We start from the raw sequence: 24495 nt of genomic DNA, 5'->3' as shown, positions 1-24495 counted from the left end.
ACAAACAGTACCTAATGCCAAACTTCCCAGGTAGTGCAACTGAATTTGCTTTGAATACATTACTTTGTTCCCAAATCCTCCTAAAAGCTCCATATAAAGTTAGCACATTATCTCAATGTAGGAATGTCACTGCATTCCTTAATGAACAAGAAAAATGAAGGATTTGCTTACCAACTATGACTGCAACTAGAAGTACCATTGATCTCTGAGCAAGTGAAAAGCACAGCACTAGTTGGGGAAAAATAATTTAAATCTACTCCTCACTGTTTTATACATGGCAATAAGTAAGACAGCCTATATTTCTACATAGTTTTTTCGCAGGGTTGCTGAGAACTGTAAGATCAGCTTTCACTGGACTGTAGTTCCTCTTTCTGTGAGTTACAGTGCATAGGAACTACTGCCTGTCACATGCAGAGCTCATCTGGAACACCAGACTGGAAATGGTGAGCCCTTATGGCTCATTTGCATATGGAGCCAAAGGTGTTTCATACTCTATTTCACAAGGTGTTTATGAGCAAGATTTAAGTCACTATCAACAAAAGGAATAAAGTAAATTTACAAACATTCCTTCTAACTGTCTATGGCTTCAAAACCATAAATAAACTGCCCTGGCTTTTACAGTATTGCACTTCCCTTTAGTGTTACACTGACAGCTGAAGTCTGCACAGAACTCATTTTCTAACAGTATTTCAATTTAAAAAGCAATAAATAAAATGCAGTATTTAAAAAACCCCACAAAACAATAGCTTTAGTCCATATTCCTCCCCCCTCAGACCATGCTGCACCATCTGAAACAGGTCTGGGACAGTCTTTGGATACCAAATGCATAGATCTTCTAACATAACAGACCCGCCCCCCTCCACCCCACACTCTTTAATCAGAGAAGCAAATTAAGCTTTCTACAGCAATATTAGACACAAAGACAGTACCCTTGAGTGCATATCTCAATTAGTTTAAAAGGATGTGTTGCCTTAGCTCAAGATAAATTCGGCAGTTAGACAGAGTTACTCTGTATTGCCTCTGGCTTATGTGACCAACATTCAGTGACCTGTCACTGCAGTGACAAGTTGCTGAAGTCCTTGGCAGAGTCTCTGACCATCTGATCCAGGCTGGGACTCCCAAGAGCACAGGCTGGCTGCTGCCTGCCCAGGAGCCCCAGGCTGTGCAGGTTGAGGATGGAGTCGGCGATGATGCGCGCCGTCCTCTTCTGGTACCCCCCGGATGTCACCATCAGCACGGGCACCCCGCGGCTCCTGGCAGCCCTGAACACCACCTCGTCTCTCTTCACAATGCCCTGCAAGGCCACCACAGGGAGAAATAAGTGAGAGCAACATGATGCTTCAGTTCTAACCTGTGGTTTATGCATTTACAGTATTGGATGCTTGCTAAGTGTTTGGGCTTTACAGTTTACAGTAACAATTAAAAATTCAGTCCTGTTAGCTGGTTTGCACGTCTGATCATTTAAGAAAAACCCAACCACACCATCCCCCAAAACCCCCAGCAAACCAAATGTCCTTGGCTTGTTTTAGAGGACACAGCAGATAAAAGTTTTTAGTACAAATTCCTACAAGAATTCCGACTCAAAGGCCATAAAGCCTAAACTGATTGCAAATTTTACACCTACTTCCCAGGTGAGGAATTGAGACCAGGAAAGACTCTCTGAATTCACAATGCTTTAATTTGTGCTCAACTTGCACAGCACCATCTGTCAAAAGTTTGGTAACTTGATCAAAATTTCACAATCTTACAGAAAAGCCCAAAATTCAAATCAAGTTTTACACATTCACAATCACTGGCTGAATCTCAAGTCCCGGTTTCTGCAATAAGAGCCGGTAGTTAATGCTACAAGAATCTATGGCTGAAGGGGAAGTTGCAGAATGTAAGCAATGGTAAATCCATAAAAAGAAAAAAATTCTTTCTATTCTTACTAGAAGGGTATGGAATTGAAAAATAGCAAAGATTGCTGACCAAGAGGTGGTGGACTGTCATTGAACGCAGGCAAGAGCAGAGTGTGAGTCTTCTGGGTTTGAAATAAGCCCATGAGAGTCAAAAGTACTTCAGGAATGAGTGAGAACAGAATTAAAAATCTACTTTTGAAAAAGCAGAGTTCCAGATACATGCAATTCATTAGAACTCATCAAAAAAAAAAAAGCAAAACACAAAACACTTGCAACACAACAGACAACAGCTTACAATGGACAGCTCAAAACTTAAATAACTGCAAGCTGGTGAAGGGAAAAGGCATCACAATGCAATAAAATAAATGCAATAAAATAAAAATACACAAATCCAAGAAGCAGCAGTAGAAGTGTTTCAAAATGAACATGCACTGCCCAGGCTGGTTACAGGAAGAGTGGAAGAACATCAGGAAATAACACCCTGCTATTAATTAGACCACAAACAGATGGTAAAGGGAAAGAATAAAACACAAATGTAGCAGAAAAAAAGTATCTTGTAAAACCATCCAAGAATATTGTTCACTGCACAGTCTGACACAGCCCTGGGAAAGAACCAGGAATAACAAATGAACAGTAAGACAAAGGAAACTGAAGAATTCTATTAGAATCAGATCCTTAAAGGAAGCAACATAATTACAGAAGGAGCTGCAGGGCCCTGGGGACCCAGCAGAGGATGCATCACTATTATCCCACACCAGAGCTGGAAGCAACCCCTGCTCTCAGGAGCCTCACTGCTCCAGCAGCTCCAGGGAGAGTCTGCTGGAGCCGAGGGGAAAACTTGGGCTTACTCCCACATTTCTGTGGAAAACAACAGCCTGGCAGAGCTCCCACTCCCAAACAAAGGGAAGAGGGACTCAGCTGATGCACCGCAGGCTTTTTTACAGCCTCATGAACCAGGAAACCATCACTCAGGAAACCATCACTCAGAGAACTCTGAGAGCCCCATTCTGGGCACAACTAACACTGCAGAGTAAAATACAAATGACATCTTCAGGAGCAGAAGTGGAGCCTGCACTAAGGACCTTTGCAGAGAGGCACTGTGCAGGCACGATGCCTTTCCAGCACTGGGATTTCAAGCCTGCACACCAGAGACAAGAACTCTGCCCTCAGAGCAGACACTAAAGGCTTGAGCTCCCTCCAGCTGTGCAGAGAATTCCTTTCACTCCTCCTCGTGGCCAGGGAAGCTGCTTCACCTTTCTTCCCCCATCCTCACATTCTGTGTCTGCACAGAACCCAGAAAGCTACAGCAACTCCTTTTTCTTGGCAGTGAACACTGCTCCTAATCAAAGTGCAGAAATTTGGGGGTTTTTGTAGAAGTAAATCCAAAGTATCTCCCTATGACCAAGCTGTCACTTCCCTGGTTGCCAGTGGGCTCTGCTTCACCAAACCCCATCTCACACCTCAGGCCATCTCCTCTCCAAGGTCCCAACCAAGTCCAAGCCCCTCAGTTCTTCCTTTGTGCAAGAGAACCGAGCAGAATTAAAACTGAACAGACAAAGTGGTGACTCAAAGAGGGGAATCTGAGAGCTCACAGATCAAACAAGCACTTTTCTGTACTGATTTGGTGGTCATTAAAGAGACCTAAATGTGAAACAGGAGAGAGATAGCACAGAGGAACTGTCAAGAGAAGGAATCACAAAATCATATGAAGGAAATAAGAGGACTGTAAATTTTTGCTTATTTTAAGAAAAGCAGAAAGGTAAAGACTTCTATGAAACTTTACAGAATAAACCAAAATTTGAGTCTGGTAGCAAACTGGGGAAAGTAAATGGTATCTGAAGAAAAAGGTCAAGAAAAGGAAAGTAACTGTTCATTTGCTGAGAATGCACAGCCAGGCTGCACAAAATTGTTATAACCATGAGGGTAGCTTAAAACAGCTGGGAGTGCTACAAAAGAAATAAGGTGTAAGATACACACTGGGGGCAGGTGACAAAAGAAATACATTGCAAAATGGGTCATGTAAGGGGAAAAAAGAATCAAAGAAAGAACAAACCAAGCAGGGAAAATAAAAGTCAGGTGAAGTGTGAAAATATATGTATCTCTCTGGTTACTGTTTGGGTGTTGGCAATCAGTGTATTTTAGAGAGAAGATGAATGGTACTGGAACAGGCACCAGAAGAACAGAAATATTCAGAGTCAGGAGAGGGAAGAAGGAAGAGAAGGGTGAAGGGCAAGGGGGATGTGTGTCTGTGACAGGAGGGTGGAAATGGTCTGTGACACACCTGGGGGGAAATGGCCAGGCCTCCCAGGGGATCCCCATCCAGAATGTCAGTGCCAGCATTGTAAACAATGATGTCAGGCTGGAATTCATTCAGGGCTCCCTCCACGTGGGTCTGCACCTTCTGCAGGTACTCGGTGTCCTCTGTGCCCCACTCCAGTTCCACCTTGCGTTTTATGGCACCTGAGGGACAGCAAAGCAAGCACTGCTCAATAAACAAAGCACTGCTTTGAAAGAAAATGCACCATTTAGGTAAGCAGGGGAAAAAAAATTACATTTCTGGAAGCTCTCTCAATACATTGCAATTTCACAGAAACATGAATTAAATAAAACTATTCAACTGCTTGTTTTCTCAGCAAATGTAAAGCACAATGACCTTGAAAAAATTCCATTGAAGAGAGAAAATTAGATGCGGGACAAAAAAAATATAATCTGAGATGCAAATGGAAAATGTTATTGAAAAACAGCTGATCTGCAAGTCCAGTTACCAATCAGCAGAGAAATCATAAAGAAAATTATTAACTTAAAAGTAACTTAAATAAAGCGTAAGGCAAAGAAAACACTGAACTGCTATTGCAGAGGAAACAGCTGGGGAAAAACAAGATAAATATCACTGAGAAATTATGAAGATGTTTTATTTTTATCACAACACTCAAAACTTCACAGCAAGGGATCATGAATTTATGTGAACTGCTTTATGAATGTATAACAAGATTCAGCTTTGCCCCAAGCATTTTCAATTTAATGTTCTTACCCTGTAATCCTACCAGAGGAGCAAATGTCAATTCTTAATTCAAATCAAATTATTTCTAATGCTTCTAATAAAGCAATAGAAGTAGAAAATGAAGGCTGAGAAGGTAAAGGAAAGAAACCCAAGGTTATGCAGCTGAATTTTGGGTGCTTTTATGGAGGGATGTGTGACTGAATTAATCAAAGCCATGCCGGAGCTGTTCCAAGGCATGACTTCTTCCTCACACTAAATGATGTGGAGTCTCACATCTTAAATATGGATTCAGCCCCCACCAAGTGTGCAAGAATGCCCTCAACACATAATGACAACTCCTCTTGTGATTGCTGCCTTTTGTTCTGCTTTTCATCTTTGTTCAGCATCAGTGAAGCTTTTCTTTTTCATCCTGTTATTTTATATTGCATCAATATTAGTTTCAAAGATTTTTGCTTCTTTATGGTTTCTCAAAGTTTCAGCCTTTCCTGCTTTCTCTTCAGCGAACCAGTGCTATTCCTCATCCCTCTTTCTCCTCCTAAGCCTGCGTAATTCCACGCTGCTTTGCCAGGGACTCAATATGCTTATGGCTTAACACTGGCAAGGTGAGCTTCTCCCTGTTCTCCCCTCCCTACTGAAGCCCATGGGGCAAAAAATGTGTTGAAGAGGTTCCTGCAATAAAACCTGGAAGAAACAGCAGGAAGTCCAAGGAGACAGTGATCAACTGGAGTTCACTCTAAGGATCCAAAATCTCATGTTCAAGCCTCTGCCCCTCTGCAAGGAGATTCCCCCTGTGACCCCATCTCTGCCTGGTCACCTACTGGAAAGGGTTTACGGGACTTAGCCACAAAAATCCTATTTAGACATTCTTATGCAAAGTGCAAGGAGCTACATATTCACTGGCTCTGGCCCAGCCCTGTGCAGCTCATCCTTCATCTGCAGAAAAGGAATGCTGGAATTCAGTGTGGCACTGCAGCTCAGTGCTTCAGACTTGCTAACAAGGACTGACTCTGTTTTGGTCTTAATCCATCTGTTCAAATGCTGCCATGTGATACATTAATAAAAGGATGCTTTTCTTGGGGGGAAACCCCCCATATTTGCTTGCCATTTGTCTGCCTCTAGACATGGTGTGCTTTTAATGGTCATTTTTAGCTTAAAACCTTGAAGTACTACAATTCTTAGTATCTTTACTTGTCAAAAGACAGCAGTGAAATGCACTGCACCTAACTCTTGTCACGAATCCAAATGAAGTAGGTTTTTCAGAACAACAGCATCACTGAAGGAATCCAACAGCAGAACAACTCCCCCAGCAACCCCTGACTCTGAACAAATTGAGCTTGTAGTAAATGACAGTGCAGCAGAATCAAAGACCAAATAAACGTGGGGCTTTTGCATTCCAATTTAACCATTATCAAAGCCCCACTAATTGATTGTGGCAGGCCACAAGACACAACAGACACAACACAGCAGGGATAAACAAACCACAACCAACCCAAATCAAGTATCAGCTCTTAATGTGGGGATGAGAGGGAAGGGGGGAGTCCCCATCCCTGCAGGTATTTAACAGCCTAGATGTGGCATTTAGGGACACTGGTCACTGGTGGCAGTGCTGGAAGAATGGTTGGACTCAACCTCAGAGGGACTTTCCAACTTTAAATTCTATGGTTCTGTTCCAGGACTTGCTTTGCTTCCCACCTTGTGCCACATTCAGATGCAGATTGTTTCCTTCATGCTTATCTAACAAATTCTACTGGCAAGGCAACACCTGAATATGTTATAACTTCACTCTCAAAAGAACATGAAACCTTTTTACTCACTATCATCTAATCCTCTCATAAATGTAATATAAGGGAAAGATGAAGTTCTAACAACTCTCTTCAAATCAAAGGATTATTCAGCTTCCTGCTCCAAGCTCTGGAATGGATTGCCAACAATATCCACTGACATCTCCCCACACCCTGCACTCCAAAATGTCATTCCTGAAGTGAGGGAAAATACTACAGCATGAACACTGTTATGACACATCACAGTGAGCAGTGAAAATGATGTGAAATTAAAAATAATAATAAAAAAAAAGAAATCTAGGTAACAGTGTTGCAAGGAAGCTTTGCAGTAAATAAAGAAGTTAGGCAACAACACAGTAGGTCTGGAATATTTGGGAAGATGAATCTCAGTTATACTCACGTTTAGCAAAACCATCCCCTGGGTAAATATATCTATTGTATGCATCCATAATATAAACCCGAGGATCATCCATAAAGTCTCTCTCATGGCCATTTCCCTGCAGGAAATTTACAGTTAGCTATTCTAGCATGGCAACACAGAATTAAATACACAGTGAATTCTAGAGTAATTAACACCACAGAGGTTCTAATATTCATAACTCCTGTGTCATTCTCTTATTTATAGTGCTGGAGATTACTTTGAGGTGTGCAGTTTTGGGGGGCTTGATGGGATCAGTCTGAAGACTGCAGGTATTACCACAAATAAAATCCTTATCTCTCTGAAGGTAATTTGCTTGGATCTCATTACATATGTAAGAAAAATAAGCAAAAATCAGAAGCTAATTATCCTCAAGAGCATAACAAAAGCAACTGTGCCCACCAAACAGATCTATCATCTTCCAAATGTGCAAGAAAAAGTCACTTTCAACTGCTGCAGGAATACTGAGTATTCTTATGTAAGAATTAATGAATAAATAAAGCAGACTACGGCTCTCCTGATAACTCAAGCCTGGGTGAGGTAAGTATTCCCTGGAAAAATTATAAACAATAACAACCCAATAGTTTAACACCAGAAATTCCCTACAAAAAATTGTACTGGGTGTGAAGAGGGATGCTCAAGAGAAAACTCAGGTTTGGAATAGTCCCCCTTCCCCATTTCTGAATTTAAATACTATTCTTTTGTCCCTCACTTATTTTCACTAATATATAAATCATTTTACCACAGCAATCACTAAGATAATTTTATTTAAATCAGTGTATCATAAAGGACCAGAGCCCCTCTCCCTGGAATTTCACTTAAAGTACAGAAACAGACATTTCCATAGATACAGCTGCTGTAATTCAGTTTTTATGCTGACAAATGGCAACTCTATTTATTTCTTCAGCATCTTTGGTCCACAAATAAACAGTTCATGCACACAAGCCTAGGAATATGAAAGCCTCTGGGGGAACCATTTCCTTACGAGAGGTGAAACTCAGCACTGCACTAAGAATTGGAACAGTCACAAGATGAGAGTATCTGCATCCTTAAACAGGATCTGCTCAGCTACTTCAGATACCTCTCATTCCCCCAAGAAAGGAAACAACAGGTGTTTTAATGTGCACACTGAGACTACCAGCACATCTGAAAACCAAAATACATCTCAAGTGTTTTTCAAACCCAAACCATCCCCACGTAGCACAAAACAAATCCACAGCCTGACAGAGAGGCTGAAGAGAACCATGAACACCAAACACCTTTCTGCTGCACCATCTGTGTCCTGCTATCATGATGATTTTAGGACACATAAGAGAAATGACACAAGATTAAAAACTTGCAGCCATTAGGCTTCCTCGGTGCCCCAGAACGGTGTAAAAATGGTTTCTTTAGACATAATAAATCACCTCAAATGCCTCAGGTTGGACATCACTTTGGTGCATTAACTGCCTTTCTAAAAATACCATCTCTGGCCTCTCAGGATTTATTTTGCAAATCCCACCAAAGCAGAGATTTGATCTCAGTACCACAGTAACTCACTCCACCAGGTGAAGAGGGATGGATCTTTTACTTCATTAGCTTGAAGCTAGGCTTAAAATTAAACCCCTGAAGGTCAAATCCCTCCCCTGCAGAGGCTGCTGCAGTGACCAGGCGTTGGGAACCAGCTGGGATTGTGTCTGGACAGATCCTTGCTTCTCACGCGAGTGCAACGCAGCAAGGTTTTTCATGCAGCCACATGATGGAGCTGCAACTCAGGTTAATTTCATTAAACTGGCTTAAGAGCCTTTTGGGCCATAAAATAACTGAAGAATCAACTCTTCAGAGTTTTTCATCATCTCTGATTAACTTTGTGTTCCGTGATTTTATGTTCGTATTCAAAAAAGGTATTTATCACACACTTTTATTTTAAGCAAAACATCCACAGCACTGAGTACAGGTAAACTACTCACCTGATGGGCATCCAGATCAATAATTGTGGCTCTAGACACTCCTTGTACTCTCTCAAATAAGAACTGGATATATAAGCAAGGAAAAACATGGGAAAATGTATGAATTTAGGTGACAGATTGAACTGGAAGCTCTAAGATTGCACAGTGCATGACTGTTGGAATTTGAATGGAGGGTACATCTATTTGTTACAGTCACCAAACAAACTGAAACATGATTCTCATACATTTAATGTAAACATCTCATTATTTGACATAAAAAGGTAATTTTTGTTAAAATAAAAGCCCTATACATTTCCACCAGACAAAGGGAAGAGGCCAGGCCCACTGAGGGATCACAGAGCTGATGGTGACAGCATCCAACTGCAACAGCCTAAAATTCAGTGTTTATGAAAAGCTGCTGTAAGGACTGCGTGCCTTAGAGCCATTTTTAGTGACAGAATTAATTTCTTATTCTGTCTGGGAAGAAAAAGAAGGCTTTTACTTCTTTGAGCCTTAACTTTGCTGCTAAGTTACCATCTTTAATATAGACATAGTAAAACCCAAAGATTTTGTACAAACTGTCACCCACTGATTTCTCAATCTGTATTTTAATGGTAGGTGAAAAAAGAACACTGTGGATTACTCTTCTGCAAATTGCCATGTACAGAAATTAGGATGTTATGTCACATGGTGTGCTACAATCATTAGAGCTCTTTAGTGTTTGATTTTACTGATACTTTATAAATATTCTAGTATACAAATATACCATAGCTCATTTGATAAAAATAAGCCCTAATTGCAGAAGGCTCTTACTTCAGCCATTCAACAGCTAAATATCAAATGCATTCATTCCCATTTGGTGACTATTTTGGAGACATTCGCATTTTTATTCATGGATGTGAACCAGTCTGAGCCCTGTACGGTGCAGTTTGATTCAGAAAGAGGATTTTTGTCTCTCTATTTGTCTTGACTGTCACCACTGAAATCAATGTGGAATGCTCAGGTTCACCTGCAAGGCCAGGAGAATTATCACTGAGGATATTAGAAATCCATCTGGTTTGATTTGGAGTGGTTTTTGCAAGACAACATATTCAATGCAATTACAGTCATGCCTATTTACATTGATAATTCTGACCCCTGCAACTCTTCCCTTCCACTTTACAACTCTCCATATCCCCATTCCTGCCCATCTGGAAATAGCTTCATTTTCTCTTATTAAGATGTAAATTAGTTCTTAGGAATTCACATGGATTTCTCCTCCATTTGCAGAAACAGCACAAGGCAGTGGTTTAAGAGCAGTTCTTACCTTGATGGCCAGTGTGATGTCAGCAAATGCACAAAATCCTCCCCCTTTGTCACTGGAGCAGTGATGGAAACCACCCCCTGAACAGAAAAGTCGAAGGGATGAAAAGCTACAAATTAAACAAAAGCCAGATACTAAAAACATTGATGGGCTTTGCAAAGTGATGTAAATGAGAACATTCAGATGCTCTTAATACACTCTTTAGGGTATCACCAAATTTGTACTCACCCACGTTGATGGCCCAGCCTCTATCCACAGCAAGCTTTCCTGCCTTAAAAAAAAAGATACAGTTGGAATTCCATAAACAAATGAGGCAACAGCTAATTTCTGCTTCCACCCCAAATCACTCCTGGCATTCCAACGGGCCCGTGGAATTTTCAGATCTTTCGCCACTGAACCAGATCCCCGAGTACAACCCTTAACAAAAATGCCCTCAGCATAAGGAGCTGAAAGAGTATTTGCTATTCATCTGTATTTCCTTCTCTGGCAGCTGGAAAAGGGAAAGAGCAGTGCTGGAAAAAGTAAAATATGACAAAGAAGCTCCTTATGTCCTTCCTGTTCATGCACTGATTGAGGAATGTAAGCTCAAAATCCTAGAACACAGGCATAAAAAAACAGAGTTCCAGCTGGGGATGGGACCAGACAAGTGCTCCAGTGTGAAGTGTCCTGGTACTTCTACTTTTTATAGGATAGAACATGCAGGGTATAGATTCTTATTGCTCTTTTGCCCTCCAGTACAGGAAAACTGTGCCTGTATCTCTCCTCTGAACTCAAGTGACGTTTCAGGGAGGGGAAAGCATTGACAGGTAAGAGATACACAAGGCTTAAATGATGTAATTTTAACTGAAAATCCTGATTATTTTGGCCAGGAAAAGTCATACAAGCATTTAAGGGCAGCATTGCTTAACTGATCTGTTAAAAGTAATATTACTTTAAGATATTCCTAGTTACAAGTGAAAGAAAAAACAGGGAGAGAAAACATCTAAAAATTATTTTTTGTCTGTAGTGATGAAAAAAAATTACATATCATATCCAAAATGAAGTTTGGACAGTTATGAAATCTTTATAACCAATATTTACATTTGAGTGGTTTTAATTCAGTAGTAGGACAACTATTGGCATGGTAAACATGATCCTGCTATGATCATGCCAACTTACACAAATTAGATTTTGGGGAAAGACTGCAGTTTCTGAACTATAAAACCCATTAAGTCCCAGGGAGAACATATCATCTGCAATTTATCACACTTCCTAGGGATTCCTCACCAAAACCCAATCTTCCCATATTGCTAAAATATCATTAAAAAGTGGAGAAACTCAACAGGAATTTTTGTAATAAACAGGCCCATCAGGAATAGCAGAAAATTGCACTTCTGACTTGTACTGTACAAATTTTATTGTCTGATGAATAAAATTTGCTTTTAAAGTACATTCCTATTTCCCCATAATGAAAAAAAAAAAAAAAAAGAAAAAAGGTTAAAATAACAGCACATGGCCTCAAGATGAATCCCAAAGTGTCCAGTAGTGGCATCTGTGTTTCAGAAGCCATGAGAAAAACCAGACCATTGGTAGGTGCCTCCTCTACCTGAGCACATTTCTAACTGGTGAACACACACCTGGGAGTTAAAGATAGCACAAGCACAGTGAAAAACATAAGCAAAGCAGAGAAAAGGACTGCCTAGCTGGAACGAAGCTGAAACAGGCTTCACACACACTGAGCTCCTGTCAAGAATATCCAAGGCAAAGCATCAGGAAGCTCTAAACTCTTCCCAAGTTCCTCTCTCAGACCACTGCCTTCATTCCTGTGACAATCCTGCAGTGACAGCATGGCTGTAATGAGAGGAAACTCTGCAGGTCCCTGCTCAGCAGGACTTGCTCTGAGTGACAACCAAATATTTTTAAGCACCTTGAACTACGTGAAATTCTTTCTCCCTCCTTCTCTCCATCTCTGCTTTTGCCAGTTCATGCCTTCTTGGAGGAGGCAGCACTTTTGTCACCTGGCCTATCACCATAATCCAATACATCTAAAGACTTATCCAGAGCCCAGCAGGTTCTTTCAGAATTCAAATCCTTAAACAGTCCTTTAAAAAAGTTGGTTTAACTTTCGTATTTCCCAGCCTAACTCACCTTAGACATGTGGTAGCTGCAATAAACCCTGTTCCTGTATCTGGCACGGCAGCACTGTCCAAGGCTGACAATCTCAGTTACAGAATCACCACAACTCCCAGATTTACAGTGCTTGATGAACAAATTTAAACATGATAAAAGTGCATCAAGAGCTCCTTACCATTATTGTTCCTCCTGTCTGGGTACGTAGAGGTTTCAGAACTTTTCTCTGAACAATGAAATTGGGAAGAAAGGCAACTGGTGGAATTTCTGTGATTGTAGCTACAACAAATGACCACTGCAAAGGGGAAAAAGAGAGTTCCAATTAATGTATTGTGGTTGGATGATGACAATTAGCTCTCTCATTAGTTATTTATTGAAAAGGTGCTCACAGGTCCTTAGGAAGAGTTTTATTATTTTTAGATGGAAGTGACCACACAAGTTCTTATTAGTGACCTCTAAACAGGTTCATCCTCAAGTTTTTAACTATGAGAATCATCGCTTCCCAGATTTTAGGACCAAAATGTATCAAATCAGCAAGTTTTCAGGAAGGCAGTATTTCAGAAAATATAATATCCTTCAAATTGGGAGGAAGAATTTTAAAATGCCCTTCGGCTATGCTTGATATATTGTTCAAACCTAAAATATCTATTCCTGTGTGGAATCAAAAGGATATACCAAGGAGAAAGCAAACACAAACAAACAGACAACTGAACTAAGAAGTTCAAACACTTAAGTGAACACACAGTACAAACTTTAGCATAGAGAACTGATTAAAATTTATTTAGCATATTAAACACTTCTGGAAAATGTTTCAAGGAAACAATTTGTTCAAAAGTCTTCAAGGTTAGAACACAGAATATTTGCAATATGCATATGCTTTTTTTTTTTTTTTTTTGCAAACACATTGATTACTTCAAAGAACTTCCACTAACACTGCTACTAGTGATAACACTGCTAAATATATTTCAAAGCCTAAGTCACAAGCAAGAATATACCTGTCCAACCAGTACTGACACACTGAGGGACTGAGGATTAGGACTTGCCACCATGTACAGAGAGTCTGAACAGATCCTATTTTCTGCAGCATTAGGAACTGTAAGGAGACTGAGGGCACTGGCTGCCCCATTCCTGAGCTCTTCACAGCTGGCAGCATGCACAGGTGGGCAATTTGAACCAAAGGCAATCACATCCCCATCTCAGGGTCCTCTGATGCTCAAATTAACCTTCCAGTTAGCAATATTTCAATTACCAGGTACTACTGGGTGGATGAAGGGGTGGCATTGTTCATGCAGTGCCCAAGTCCTAACTATATTTTACCAACAGTTAATTTCAAAATCTCTCTACTTTTATATTTGCAAGACATTTTTCTGTTACCATCTTATCAGCTGTCCATCACAAGGTGCTTTAATTATTTTTTAGTACAGTCAATCTTGATAAAGCCCCTTTGCAAGACATTTTAGCTTTTGAACAAACACATTATTAAAAACTATATTCAATCCTGTTGTTCTAAAATGGAAATTAAAAGGTCACATTTGGATAAAAAATAAATTTTACCTCAAATGCGAACGATAATCACACAGAAAGTTTTAACAAAGTTTAAAGTAAGATTAATGTCAACAGAGAGAAGTGGGAGCAACCATGACTCAAACCAGCAATTATGATGCAGCTGCAGGTTTTTAGGTGGAGGTGAGCAGTCCAGGTGTGGTGGGAGTTTTGGCTCCCAGGCTCGTGGTCACAGCTGGGGCCATTCCTGTTGCCACTCGCTGCCCACACCTGGGCCTGAACTGGGATCAGTGATTCCAGCAGAGGGGGGGAGTCACCAACTGGGAGCAAAGTCTGGGGGTTCAAGAAGGCAGCTACACGTGAAGGAAAATGCTTCTCCACTTAGGAACTGAAAATCCGTGGAATGTTTTATGCTTTATTCTTCAGTGTGCTGGTTTTGTTTTCCACCATTCACCACAACAAATTCCCAGACCAGCTTTATCCTCAGCATTTGCATTTCAGTGTTGGCTCATGTTTGTTACCATAGAACTTCTCATGAAAAAAAAGGGAAAAGCACAGTCAGAAACTGGCTCTACCCTCATTGCCTACCTCCTTCCCAAAGGTCAGAATGCTGACACACAAGAAATTCACTATTTTACATAACACTAGAAGAAGACAGCAAGTGGAAAAGTACTGCAAGCAAACGACCCACAGTCCAGTCACTACCTTGGAGATCTAAATTCTTCAGAGGAATAACTGAGGGGGAACTGCCTCAATTCAAAAGGCCAGACTTTGTTGTGAGGACTCAGCAGGGAAACAGGGAGACCCTTCCTGCAAACACAGACCTCATTTCCAGCAGCAGAAGGACCTTGTGCACACCTTTTTGTTTCTCTTCTGCCAATGCTCAGCTGGCTTTCAGCTGCTAAGACACCAATCACCACCTACTCTTGCAAGTGTAGGCAATTTCCTACCAAATTCATGTTCAGATTTTAAAGGAACACTCAAGTGATCCATTATTTTAGGAGACCAGGGCATTCTGAAAAATGCAAGCAACTTTGTACTCTTTCCAGCTGATCTAATATAAAACTATGCCATTTATACCTATTTGTCTGGATTTAAAAGAAAAATAGCACAGTAGACTTTGGATAAGGCAATTAAGAGCTTTCACAGGGCTTTTTCACGTCTAGGACATTATTTTGCTTTTGCAACTAAGCACTTTTATCTTTGCTGCTTGGCAGGAATCTGCTGGTGCAACCACTACAACACCTTCCAGTTCCTACACTTGCAGGAAATATTCTCTCAAGAATAGGGGGAGAGGAGACACCCAGTTAATCCCATACACACAACAGGGCTGGTCTTGGCCACAAGACACAAGTTATACAAGTGAAAGCATCCCATAGGTACTAAAAATATTATTATGGCATTCCAATCTGAGCTACGCACATTAAACCCTGCTTCAAAGAAGTGATTCAGGAAAAAGAGGTGGGTGGTTCTATGGAATTAAAAGTTCAATATCCAGAATAACTGCAATAATATCAAATCTAATGATGCATGAAATTGCATGTAACTTCATAGCACAGAATGAAGAAGCATAAGAGAATTCGGGAAAGCAGTTAAGAGTGAAAAAGTTCACACAAATAACAGATCATTTATACAGAAAAATAAAACATTCCAGAAATAGCAATCCGAGGACTCTTCCACTGTGGAAGGGCATGGGTGACTCAAAATAACTTCTTTTGAATTATGAAATGGAAGAGTTCTTTTTTTCTTACAAATCCATTTTCTGCCCTCCAAGCAGAGTTGCCTGGTAAAAGTAATGTTACCTGCACTCATCTATTACCCAATTCCACCCAGAGACGACTGGGTAGATTCAGAACCAGAAATCTCACACGTTTATGCTTTAGAGTCACACTGAAGTTAAACAAACTCATGTTTCCTTTAGAAATATACAGGGAATGTTCTTCATCCCCCCCTGCAGTCCTGTGAGCTGGCTCTGGAAACCTTCACAACAGATAATGTGCTTGGTTATGCCCTTTCATTGATCTTTCAACTCTCTCCATATTCCACTGATGAAGGCAGTGTCTGACTATGAAATGAGTACTTGCCCCCAATAGACTGACCACAGAACCCCCACACACATGCTCTGTCAAGATTACATAACCCCAAACCCCATAGAGCAATCCCTGCATTAGAAAACATCCAACTAAGTACCCCCATGTTAGTGGTTTCTATTGTATTTTCAATTGCAGAACTGTATTTTATCAGAGTACAACAAAACTTACACTGCTCAACACTAAAACCCTGGCACTAACAAGAATATTACTGACATCTCAGACATTCTAAGTTTGCCTATGTTTAATATCCCTGAAATATCCTTCCAGGTCACCTATTTCATATGGTAGACCCTCTTTCCCCTCTGTTATCCCTCTGTAGTGTGAAGTGCCCAATATTTCTGCAGTTTTCTTTCAGTAATCTCAGTAACAATGTAATCAGTGTGATCCACAGATACCATTCTATACCTGTAAGGCTGATTTAAAACAACTGTACAAGACATCCACTGCCTTTGACACTCACTCTGGACAGTTTGCTGGAAAAACAAATGAGCAGGTACAGCACCTTTAATTTATTAAGGTAGCGCCTGGTGTGAACAACCAAGAGATCTTCATCAGTCGCCTCCCGTGCCTGCACAATCAAGTCATCTGCAATTAGTTTTTCTTCTGCAACAGGAGAGAAATAAAAATTGGCATTGTACAGCACTGCTTAGCTCCCCATGACCCCCTCCAAACACTCTGCTCTGATCTTGGTGTGGTAACTCCCTCTGTCATGTTCATTGCTGGAATGACTTTAGGTTGCTCAGAGTTTGCAAGTCTTCCAAATACACCCCCTCTGTCACAGGCAAGCTGTTCAGGTAGTGTGTGTTTGAGAAATATTGTGTACAGGAAGTTTTCAGAGTGTGCTAAGATCATGGGGAGTTGAACTGAAAGGACAGACAGGTAATGACAGAGGATGAACATACACTGGAATCACACAACTCCTCACAGTTTAGGGTTTAGAGCCATCATTATTTTAACATGCTTTAAAAAATCCCACAGTTTATACTAGGATTTAATCCCCTAAATCACAGGAGAATAAAGTAATAATCAAAATTCAAAACAAAGTAATGGCTTGGATGTTCATGAAAGCAAACAAGCTTATTAGGATATTTATATTACCCCCTAACTCAATCTAATTCCAAGAAAAAACAAAGAGCAGATATTCTTTCCCTTAGAGACCAAAAGATTATTTTAAAACTTTGTTTTATAAGAGCAAGTTACTCCAAGAATTCAGAATGAGTGCATATGATCACGACAAACAACAATTATAAGGAATCCTGCCAATCTTCCCAGGCAAATTTTGATATTTAATTGCTGCACAGCTGTAGCCTCCTAAGCCTGTATCTGTTCTTTAATTTTATACTTGGAGGAGAAAGAAACAACTCCGAAAACAGAGAGGTTTTGCTCTGAAGTGTTCTACAAGAACAGCACCTGCGACAACATTTGTTTTGGCAAGCTTCTGTTTCTCCTGACAGAGGCTTGAGGGACAATTCATTCATGCACTGGGGTCAAACAGAGCCAAACTCTGGAAAGATGCTCACTGCTGATCTGCTCAGTGATAAGGCACAGGGGAGGTCAGCTGTTGCCAGGAATTGCTACACAGCTACAGCAAACCAAGGGCTCTGGGGCATCCTGGGCCTACTTCCTCCTTTCAAAGGACAGTAAAACAATTGGGAAAACCAATTTTCTGTGAAATCGTGAGACATTTGAGAATAGGCATGTCACAGAAAAAGCGCTGGAGGAAAAGGGTTTACACAGAAGAAACAGAAAGGCAAAAGTTCTGATTAACTAAGAAAACTGTTGTGGAACTCAACACTAAATTATTTAAGGTTGGTAGAGGAAAAAGCCAAAACTCATCTACTAAGTTTATTAGAGTGTTCAAATTGTTTGACTTCAGTTAAAAGGATACAAGTCAGCCTGCAGTGGGAAGGGCAATCCTGAACTGCCAAGGATCATCAGCTGAAGGAGTCATTAGGACCACATAAAGAGAAGAGGCCTGGCTTTGGGACAACCAACAGCCTTTGAGCTGGCAAGAGAAAAAGCCTTTTTTTTTTGGTTGTTGCTTTTGGTTTTTACTCCTGATGAGGAAGTTCGTACTTTAAATGAAGAAATGTCAAGATTTCACAGGCCCTGATCCTGCCCCTGGTTCTTACATTTGCATCTCCTTAAAGCATTTCTACCTGTATCCCACAAATGGTTTAAACAGCAATAATTAGAAGCATCATAGGAAGCTCTGCCTGTACTGGAGGGGCCTCAAAGCTCTTTCCAAACATCATCAGAGCAGAAGGATGAGGCTGCTAAAGAATGGACTAAAGTGCTACAGCGGCACTTCTCCCTCAGCCTGAGGAGCCCTTGAGCCCTACTCAAGCTGTGCAGTCCAGCTTGAGTAACCAAGTTACACCTGCAGCAAACCATCATTAACACCTGGTGTTTCACCAGCCACAGGAATGCCCCAGCTCCTGCTACACCAGGTGTAAAGGCAGGGAAGCACAAGGCTATAGGAAGCCTTGCACACTGCAACTCAGGTCTGGTAAGCCCAACACAAGCCTGTACTAACCATGTAATTTTCTTTAGGTTTTGTGCAAATGTTGGTTTAAGAGGCACCTTCTGTTATGTTTTTACCTTTCAAGAAATTGATGATTTTCCCCCATTTCCCTGCATCAAAGGGGTGCAGCTTCTCCAGTCCCATGAAGGTGATGTTGTAGTCTGGGGAATACACAATGGGCCAGCATCCCAGAGGGGGGTCCTCGTACAGCTCCGTCCTGTGAGGCCTTGGCAAGCAAACACACACCAGTCACCACTTCAAAACACTTCTGCACTGAAGGCCCAAATTACAAATTAGTCCTAATACCAACTTTACAATTCTTAAACACGGTATTTATTACAGAAAAATTGAAACATTGGTTCTCTCCCCTTGCCTTTCCAGGTGTGTCAATCAAAGGTGCACCCAGTTTGCAGACAACATAACCTTCATTACCTGCATGATTAGATTCCTATTTTAAATTCTGTATCAAAACACACACCACGATGCTTCTAACAACAGAAGCTTGGAAAGGTTTCTATGCTCCTTTCCTAGAAAGCAACAAACTATTTTGTGACCGTCTGAGCTAACTAGTAAGCCTTAGGTTTTTATTTGCAGAGCACAGAACCAGGGACATGCTTGTAACTCCGGATGTCACACCTGTAACCTTTAACCAATACTTTCCTTAGCCTCCCCCTCCAAATCACTGTATTTTCCCAACATCAGGGAACACAGCAGAACCAGCTCACAGCCCTCCTTCACAAGGCATTCACAAACCCAGCAATGTTTATTAAATGCTCTATGTTTACAAAGACACACACCAATTGTTTTGTGGACGCCTGTGTGCACACGTGGGTCAGCAGGTCAAACCAAGGCTGAGATGGGATTCTGTGCTCACACTTAGCCTATTCCACCACCTGCTGGTTGCCTTCTGTGCCCCAAACTCCACCTCTCTGAATCATGCCCAGACCTCTCCTGCTCCCCGAAATGTAACGGCTGGAAAAGGCCATGCAACATACTGTGCAAGACACAAGGGTCTTTTGTCAGGTGAACAATACAAACAGAAACACCCTTATTTCCAGCCTGAACATGCTCAAGAATACCCTTTCAAAACCCTGTGAGAAGCAAACCAAAGGCAACACGAGGACAATGGAGGTTTCTCCCCAGAACCCGCAGCCCGGTGCCTACACACGGCCCACGCCGGGAGCCAGGGCTGCCCGGCCCTTCCCTCGGCCTCCCCGCGGTACGAGGCGGGCTGGGACAGCCCCGGCTCCGACAGCGGGGCCTGAAGCCTCGGCCCTGCGGGTATTTCGAACAGGGGCATTTCTCCGTAGCCCGGCGTGCTCCAGGAGGGACATCCCATTCCCGGCAGGACTCCCCGTTACCAGCAGGACTCCTCCCGCCGGGGCGGGGCTGGGCCGGACCGTGTCAGGCCGAGCCCGCGGGGGCTCCGGGCGCTGTCGCAGTCCCAGCCCGGCCCTACGGCTCCGCGGCCCCCAGGCCGGGCAGTGCCGGCCGGGCCCTCCCGCCGCTGGCCGCTGTCCCCGCTCCCCTTGCCCCGCTGCCGTCCCCCGTGCGCGTACTCACATCCCCGCCTCCGCCGGGCCGCGCAGGGAAGGGCCGGCCCCGGCTCCTCCCGGCGCGGGGCGGGCTCACGGCAGCACGGGCGGGGCCGGTAGCGCGACCCCGGGCCCGGCCGTGCCGGAGCGTGCTAACCCCGGCTCGTACGTGGGATGGAAGGGCTGTGCGCCATGGGCGGTGTAATACAGCCCCAGACGGCCCTTGTCAAGGGAACTGCGAGGTCGCAGGACAAGCCGCTGCTCTGATGTTGGGGGGAGGGGGGGTTATATAAACGCAGTGTCAAGGGCCTCAAGGCGAATCCACACTAACGGTATCTTTGGATGGGAAAATACGATCCTCGCTGTACAATAAAATTAACAGCTCGTACCAGTAAGTCCTCATAGGTCTACAGGAAAATGGGGAAAGCAAAGGTGAAATAGTGATCCTGTCTAACAGCAGCGGAACTGTTGGTGCTTTTCACTGCTCAGGATTCACCCCAGGGACAACATCACTGAATTCAGGCACCCAAGAAAAGAGTTTCAAGTCAACCCCCATTTCTAAGCATAGTTAATTAATCCTGTTTGAATATTTACAACAAGCATTTCTTACACAGTTGTACAGCTAAATCAATAATATAATGAAAAACGGTCCATCAATACGAGCAGTATCCCAGCATAAATGCCCAGAAGCACTCTTTCTGCTGGAGGAGTAATGTCTCTTTACGAGAGTCCCTGATAAATGTTTTTTTTCTCAAAATATGCTGGCTTTGGCTTGGCATTCAGTTTTGATGGATGCCTGGGCTTCACCTTGGTATTTATTTAGCAGCAGGAGACTGTTACTCCATGAAAACATTCTATCGCTTTGACATTATCTTTTAATTAACGTTTATTTTGTTCTGGTCCTTTGTGTGCTCGCTTCAGTATTCCTCCAGCACATTTACCTTTTCTTCCTTGTTCCTGATTTCTTAGTACTTGGGATTTAATTAGAGTTTGAGTGTTTGGTTAACAAGCTACAAACACAGCTCATTAATGTTTTAAGCCCTTCACGGGGCTAAATTTCTACCATGTCCTTATTTCATTTTCATTTATAAGATTACTTAAACTAAAAATCCACTGACAGACTAGTTTCCATGGTTCTTGGATGTCATAAATTGTTTTGGAACGCTTCCAGGGATGGGGACTCCACCACTCCCCTGGGCAGCCCAGTGCTTGACGAGCCCTTCCATGAGGAAATTCTTCTTATTACCCATCCTGGACTTTTCCCTGCACACCCTGAGGCCGTTCCTTCTGCTCCTGTCCCTGTTCCCTGGGAGCACAGCCCGATCCCCCCCGGCTGTCCCCTCCTGTCAGGAGCTGTGCAGAGCCACAGGGTCTCTCCTGAGCCTCCTTTTCCCCAGGCTGAGCCTGTTCCCAGCTCCCTCAGCCTCTCCTGGGGCTCCAAAACCCTTCCACAGCTCCATTCCCTTCTCTGGACACGCTCCTGCCCCTCGAGGTCTTTCTTGTCCTGAGAGCCCCCTGCAAGAAGTTGTGAAGTTCTCTGATGGTTAAATACCTTGACCATGATGAATGGTGAAATAGGATAAGGGATTTTCCCTATCAAGAAACAGTGAATTATGGGCTAAAGCCAGTGGTAGCAAATTCATGCCACAGAGAAAGTTGGGACTCTGGAATGCTGACATAACCTCTGGGTTACCCCATCCAGATGCAGCAGTGTGATGCCAAATTAAGAGTTGATGCGAACTCCCAGTATTACTTCCTTGAAAATTCCCACTTAGTGCCTGGAGCTGGAATCCCGCAGGAGTTGGGATAACCCCGGTGGATCTGATCAGGCCTGACATGTGCAACTCTCCTCCTCCACTGCACGGAGGCAGCTAAGCTCCTTCCAAAGTAGCTCTCTCCTCTCTTGTCACGACAGCCTGTCTGTCCTCCGTAGAGGCAAAAAAGTCGTGTGTGAATCAGCTCCTTTTGGTTCGGCTGTGAGATGCTAATTACGCATCATTAAAGGGCAAGGCACCTTCAAGACTGACATAAAAGCCGTGTCATTAATAGTTTGCTTTCAAACCTCTTTGAGTTGAGGCATTTGAAATAGGTAACATCAAGAAATCTGTCGATAAAATCAGGAATGAAACACTTGTAAAGAAACATAGAGAAAATGGATTTTTAAAATTTACACTGGAACTTGATTTTCCTGTAAAAAATTTTGAATAGTAACTCATTACAGGAATTTCTACAGTAATATAATTGGTGTTTTTCAAACAGGAAATAATATTTTAAGAGACCATGCTACTTTAATCTCTTTGATCCTGGGGCCTTTGATCTGCCATGGGGTGACACGACTGAGATCAGGCATTTTCTTTGGTGATGTGTTGAAAATGTGAAATTACTGATTCCTGTAATCCAGCAGAGCAGAAAAAGGTCTGTGCTTTTTATAGCTCAGAAACTGATACAGCTTTCTTCCCTTGCTCAGAGCCACTGGAAATGCAAGGCCTGAATATTCCTTAAAGATAAGATTCTTTTCCTTACAGTGTTATCTTCACTCTAATTAGCCTAAGGCCTCTCCCTCTCTGAATTACACCTAACTGAAATCCTCGCTTCTTAACGATTTGGCATGATCCACAAACCATTGCTCTGTGCCTTCAGTGATGTGCAATTTTCAAGATGAGAGACATGGGCTATTGCAACAGAATTCAGATGATTCAAACCCCAGCAAGGGTTTCTCCAAAACAGTCAGTAAATGTCCATTTCAGATTCACTGGAAGGACTCAGTGCCTTGAGCTGATGGCCATGGAGGAAGCCATAAGACTTGATTTACTCTCATACTCTGTAAACATCTGTTCTTTGACATATCTAACCTGTTCTGATCTTTAAGTGCTTTGATAATCTGAGTGATACTTAGTCTGTTTATAATATGCAAGTGGTGAAGTGCAATGCACATTTCTGCCCCACCTTTGCCAAATATATTCAAAATAAACACATTGACTCAGCTGATGGAAAAGTGTAATAAACACTGGGAACATGTTTACAAGTTCACTATTATACTACTTAGACTACCAGAAAAACGTTAAATCTCAGATTTCAGGACATTTTTTGTTTCTGATAGCCTCCTGCACCTTTCCCATTTACTGTTGCTACACAGGTATTGGACTTGATGGAAGTGGGGCTGGGGAGGGAAAAGCAGTTTTACATCCTAAAGATATCACAGAATCCCAGACTGGTTTGGGTTGGAAGGAACCTTAAAGATCACCTCGTTCCAACTCCCTGCCATGGACTAGGATGTCAGTCACTAGATCAGCTTGCTCAGGGCCTCATCCCGCCTGGTATTGACCACTTACAACCAGGAGCAGGGACTTTCTGCTACCAGCAGCACAGTCATCACTTGGAATGACTTGGAACACCTCTGCTGCCCCAAGAGAGGCTCAGGGCTCAGGAAATCAGGTGTGGCCTGCAGGAAGAACCAACATGACACAAAACATACTCAACACATTTCCAAATCCATTACTGCTTCTCACTATTTGCTTATTTCTGTGCTAGTTTTAGATTCATAAATTGCACTCTAACAATGCCTCCAGAGATGTCCTGGAGGAATTTCAGTCTTGGTGTTCACCTGAGCACAACTGAGAAAGCAATGTGAACCAGTTCTAAAGAACCTGGAGTTATTCCAAGCTTTGGAGTTTCCTAAGCTCAAAACTATTTAGAAACTCCTTCAAAGGCCTTCAGCTAAAATTCCTCACTGGTGCCGTGAGGTGTTCTCAGGTTTAGATAGGGATGTCTTGTGATAACCAGACGGGACATTTTACTTGTTCTCAACTATCCCAGCACAATTCAGGCACAAATTATCAGATAACTGGCTTTATTTATTGACTTTATTACTATTGATCCAGAACTGGATGTAATGGTCACAGAAATTAGAGGGAAGAGGCAGGATTCTGCCACAGTGTGCTTTGTGCCCAGGACACTCTTGAGGCAGCCAGGGACCTATGAAGCGAAGGTAACCCCCAGCAGCAAGGAAAGGAAATGCCAAGGAGCCCGCAGCTCTGAGTAGCTACAGCAGGACTCTGGGGTGTGCTGGTGCGTGGCCAGAGGAGCTGTCAGAATCCACCCACAATCTGGTTGTGACACGAATTGCTGCATCACACTCCCACATGTGATTTGTGTTTATTTTCCTGAGAACAAGATAACATGTCATAGTTGTATTGTAATAAAAATTCCTACTGGTGAAGAACCATGAGAGAGATAGAAATATGCATATATTCATATATAAAAATAGTAGAGGTGGTATCAAGAAATACTTGCTTTTTAGAAAGCTTGGTAGCTAGGAATCCTTCATAAATTTCAGATAAAGCTGATCCCTTCTGTTTTCCTCATCATCTTCCATATGACTAATAAATGCAATCAAAACAAA

The 24495-nt window shown here is 42.3% G+C and overlaps 1 protein-coding gene across 1 annotated transcript; it reads right to left on the bottom strand.

The window, feature by feature from the left end:
- Window positions 1-931: 931 nt before the first annotated feature.
- Window positions 932-18778, bottom strand: HDAC11 (histone deacetylase 11). Its single transcript, XM_058813072.1, has 9 exons — window positions 18636-18778; window positions 16537-16637; window positions 12617-12733; window positions 10558-10600; window positions 10333-10409; window positions 9048-9110; window positions 7081-7177; window positions 4180-4358; window positions 932-1294 (listed from the first exon to the last, which is right to left on the bottom strand). Exons 1-9 carry the CDS (start codon window positions 18700-18702, stop codon window positions 1052-1054), a joined length of 987 nt encoding a protein of 328 aa, XP_058669055.1. The 5' UTR covers window positions 18703-18778; the 3' UTR covers window positions 932-1051.
- Between the last annotated feature and the right edge of the window lie 5717 nt (window positions 18779-24495).

Source organism: Ammospiza caudacuta, chromosome 12 (assembly GCF_027887145.1).
Source record: "Ammospiza caudacuta isolate bAmmCau1 chromosome 12, bAmmCau1.pri, whole genome shotgun sequence".
NCBI lineage: Eukaryota > Metazoa > Chordata > Aves > Passeriformes > Passerellidae > Ammospiza > Ammospiza caudacuta.
The sequence above is the reverse complement of the archived record's forward strand: the minus strand, read 5'-3'. Positions and strand labels throughout refer to the sequence as shown.

What these genes read in the sequence shown, in the direction of transcription:
- HDAC11 (XM_058813072.1), bottom strand. Translation starts at nt 18,702, where the DNA reads ATGGGACTGGAGAAGCTGCACCCCTTTGATGCAGGGAAATGGGGGAAA. An exon ending in AATCATCAATTTCTTGAAAG is followed by an intron (nt 16,638 to 18,635) that starts GTAAAAACATAA and finishes CTCCTGTTGCAG; the next exon opens with AAGAAAAACTAATTGCAGAT. An exon ending in AGGCTGGGCCATCAACGTGG is followed by an intron (nt 10,410 to 10,557) that starts GTGAGTACAAAT and finishes TTTTCTGTTCAG; the next exon opens with GGGGTGGTTTCCATCACTGC.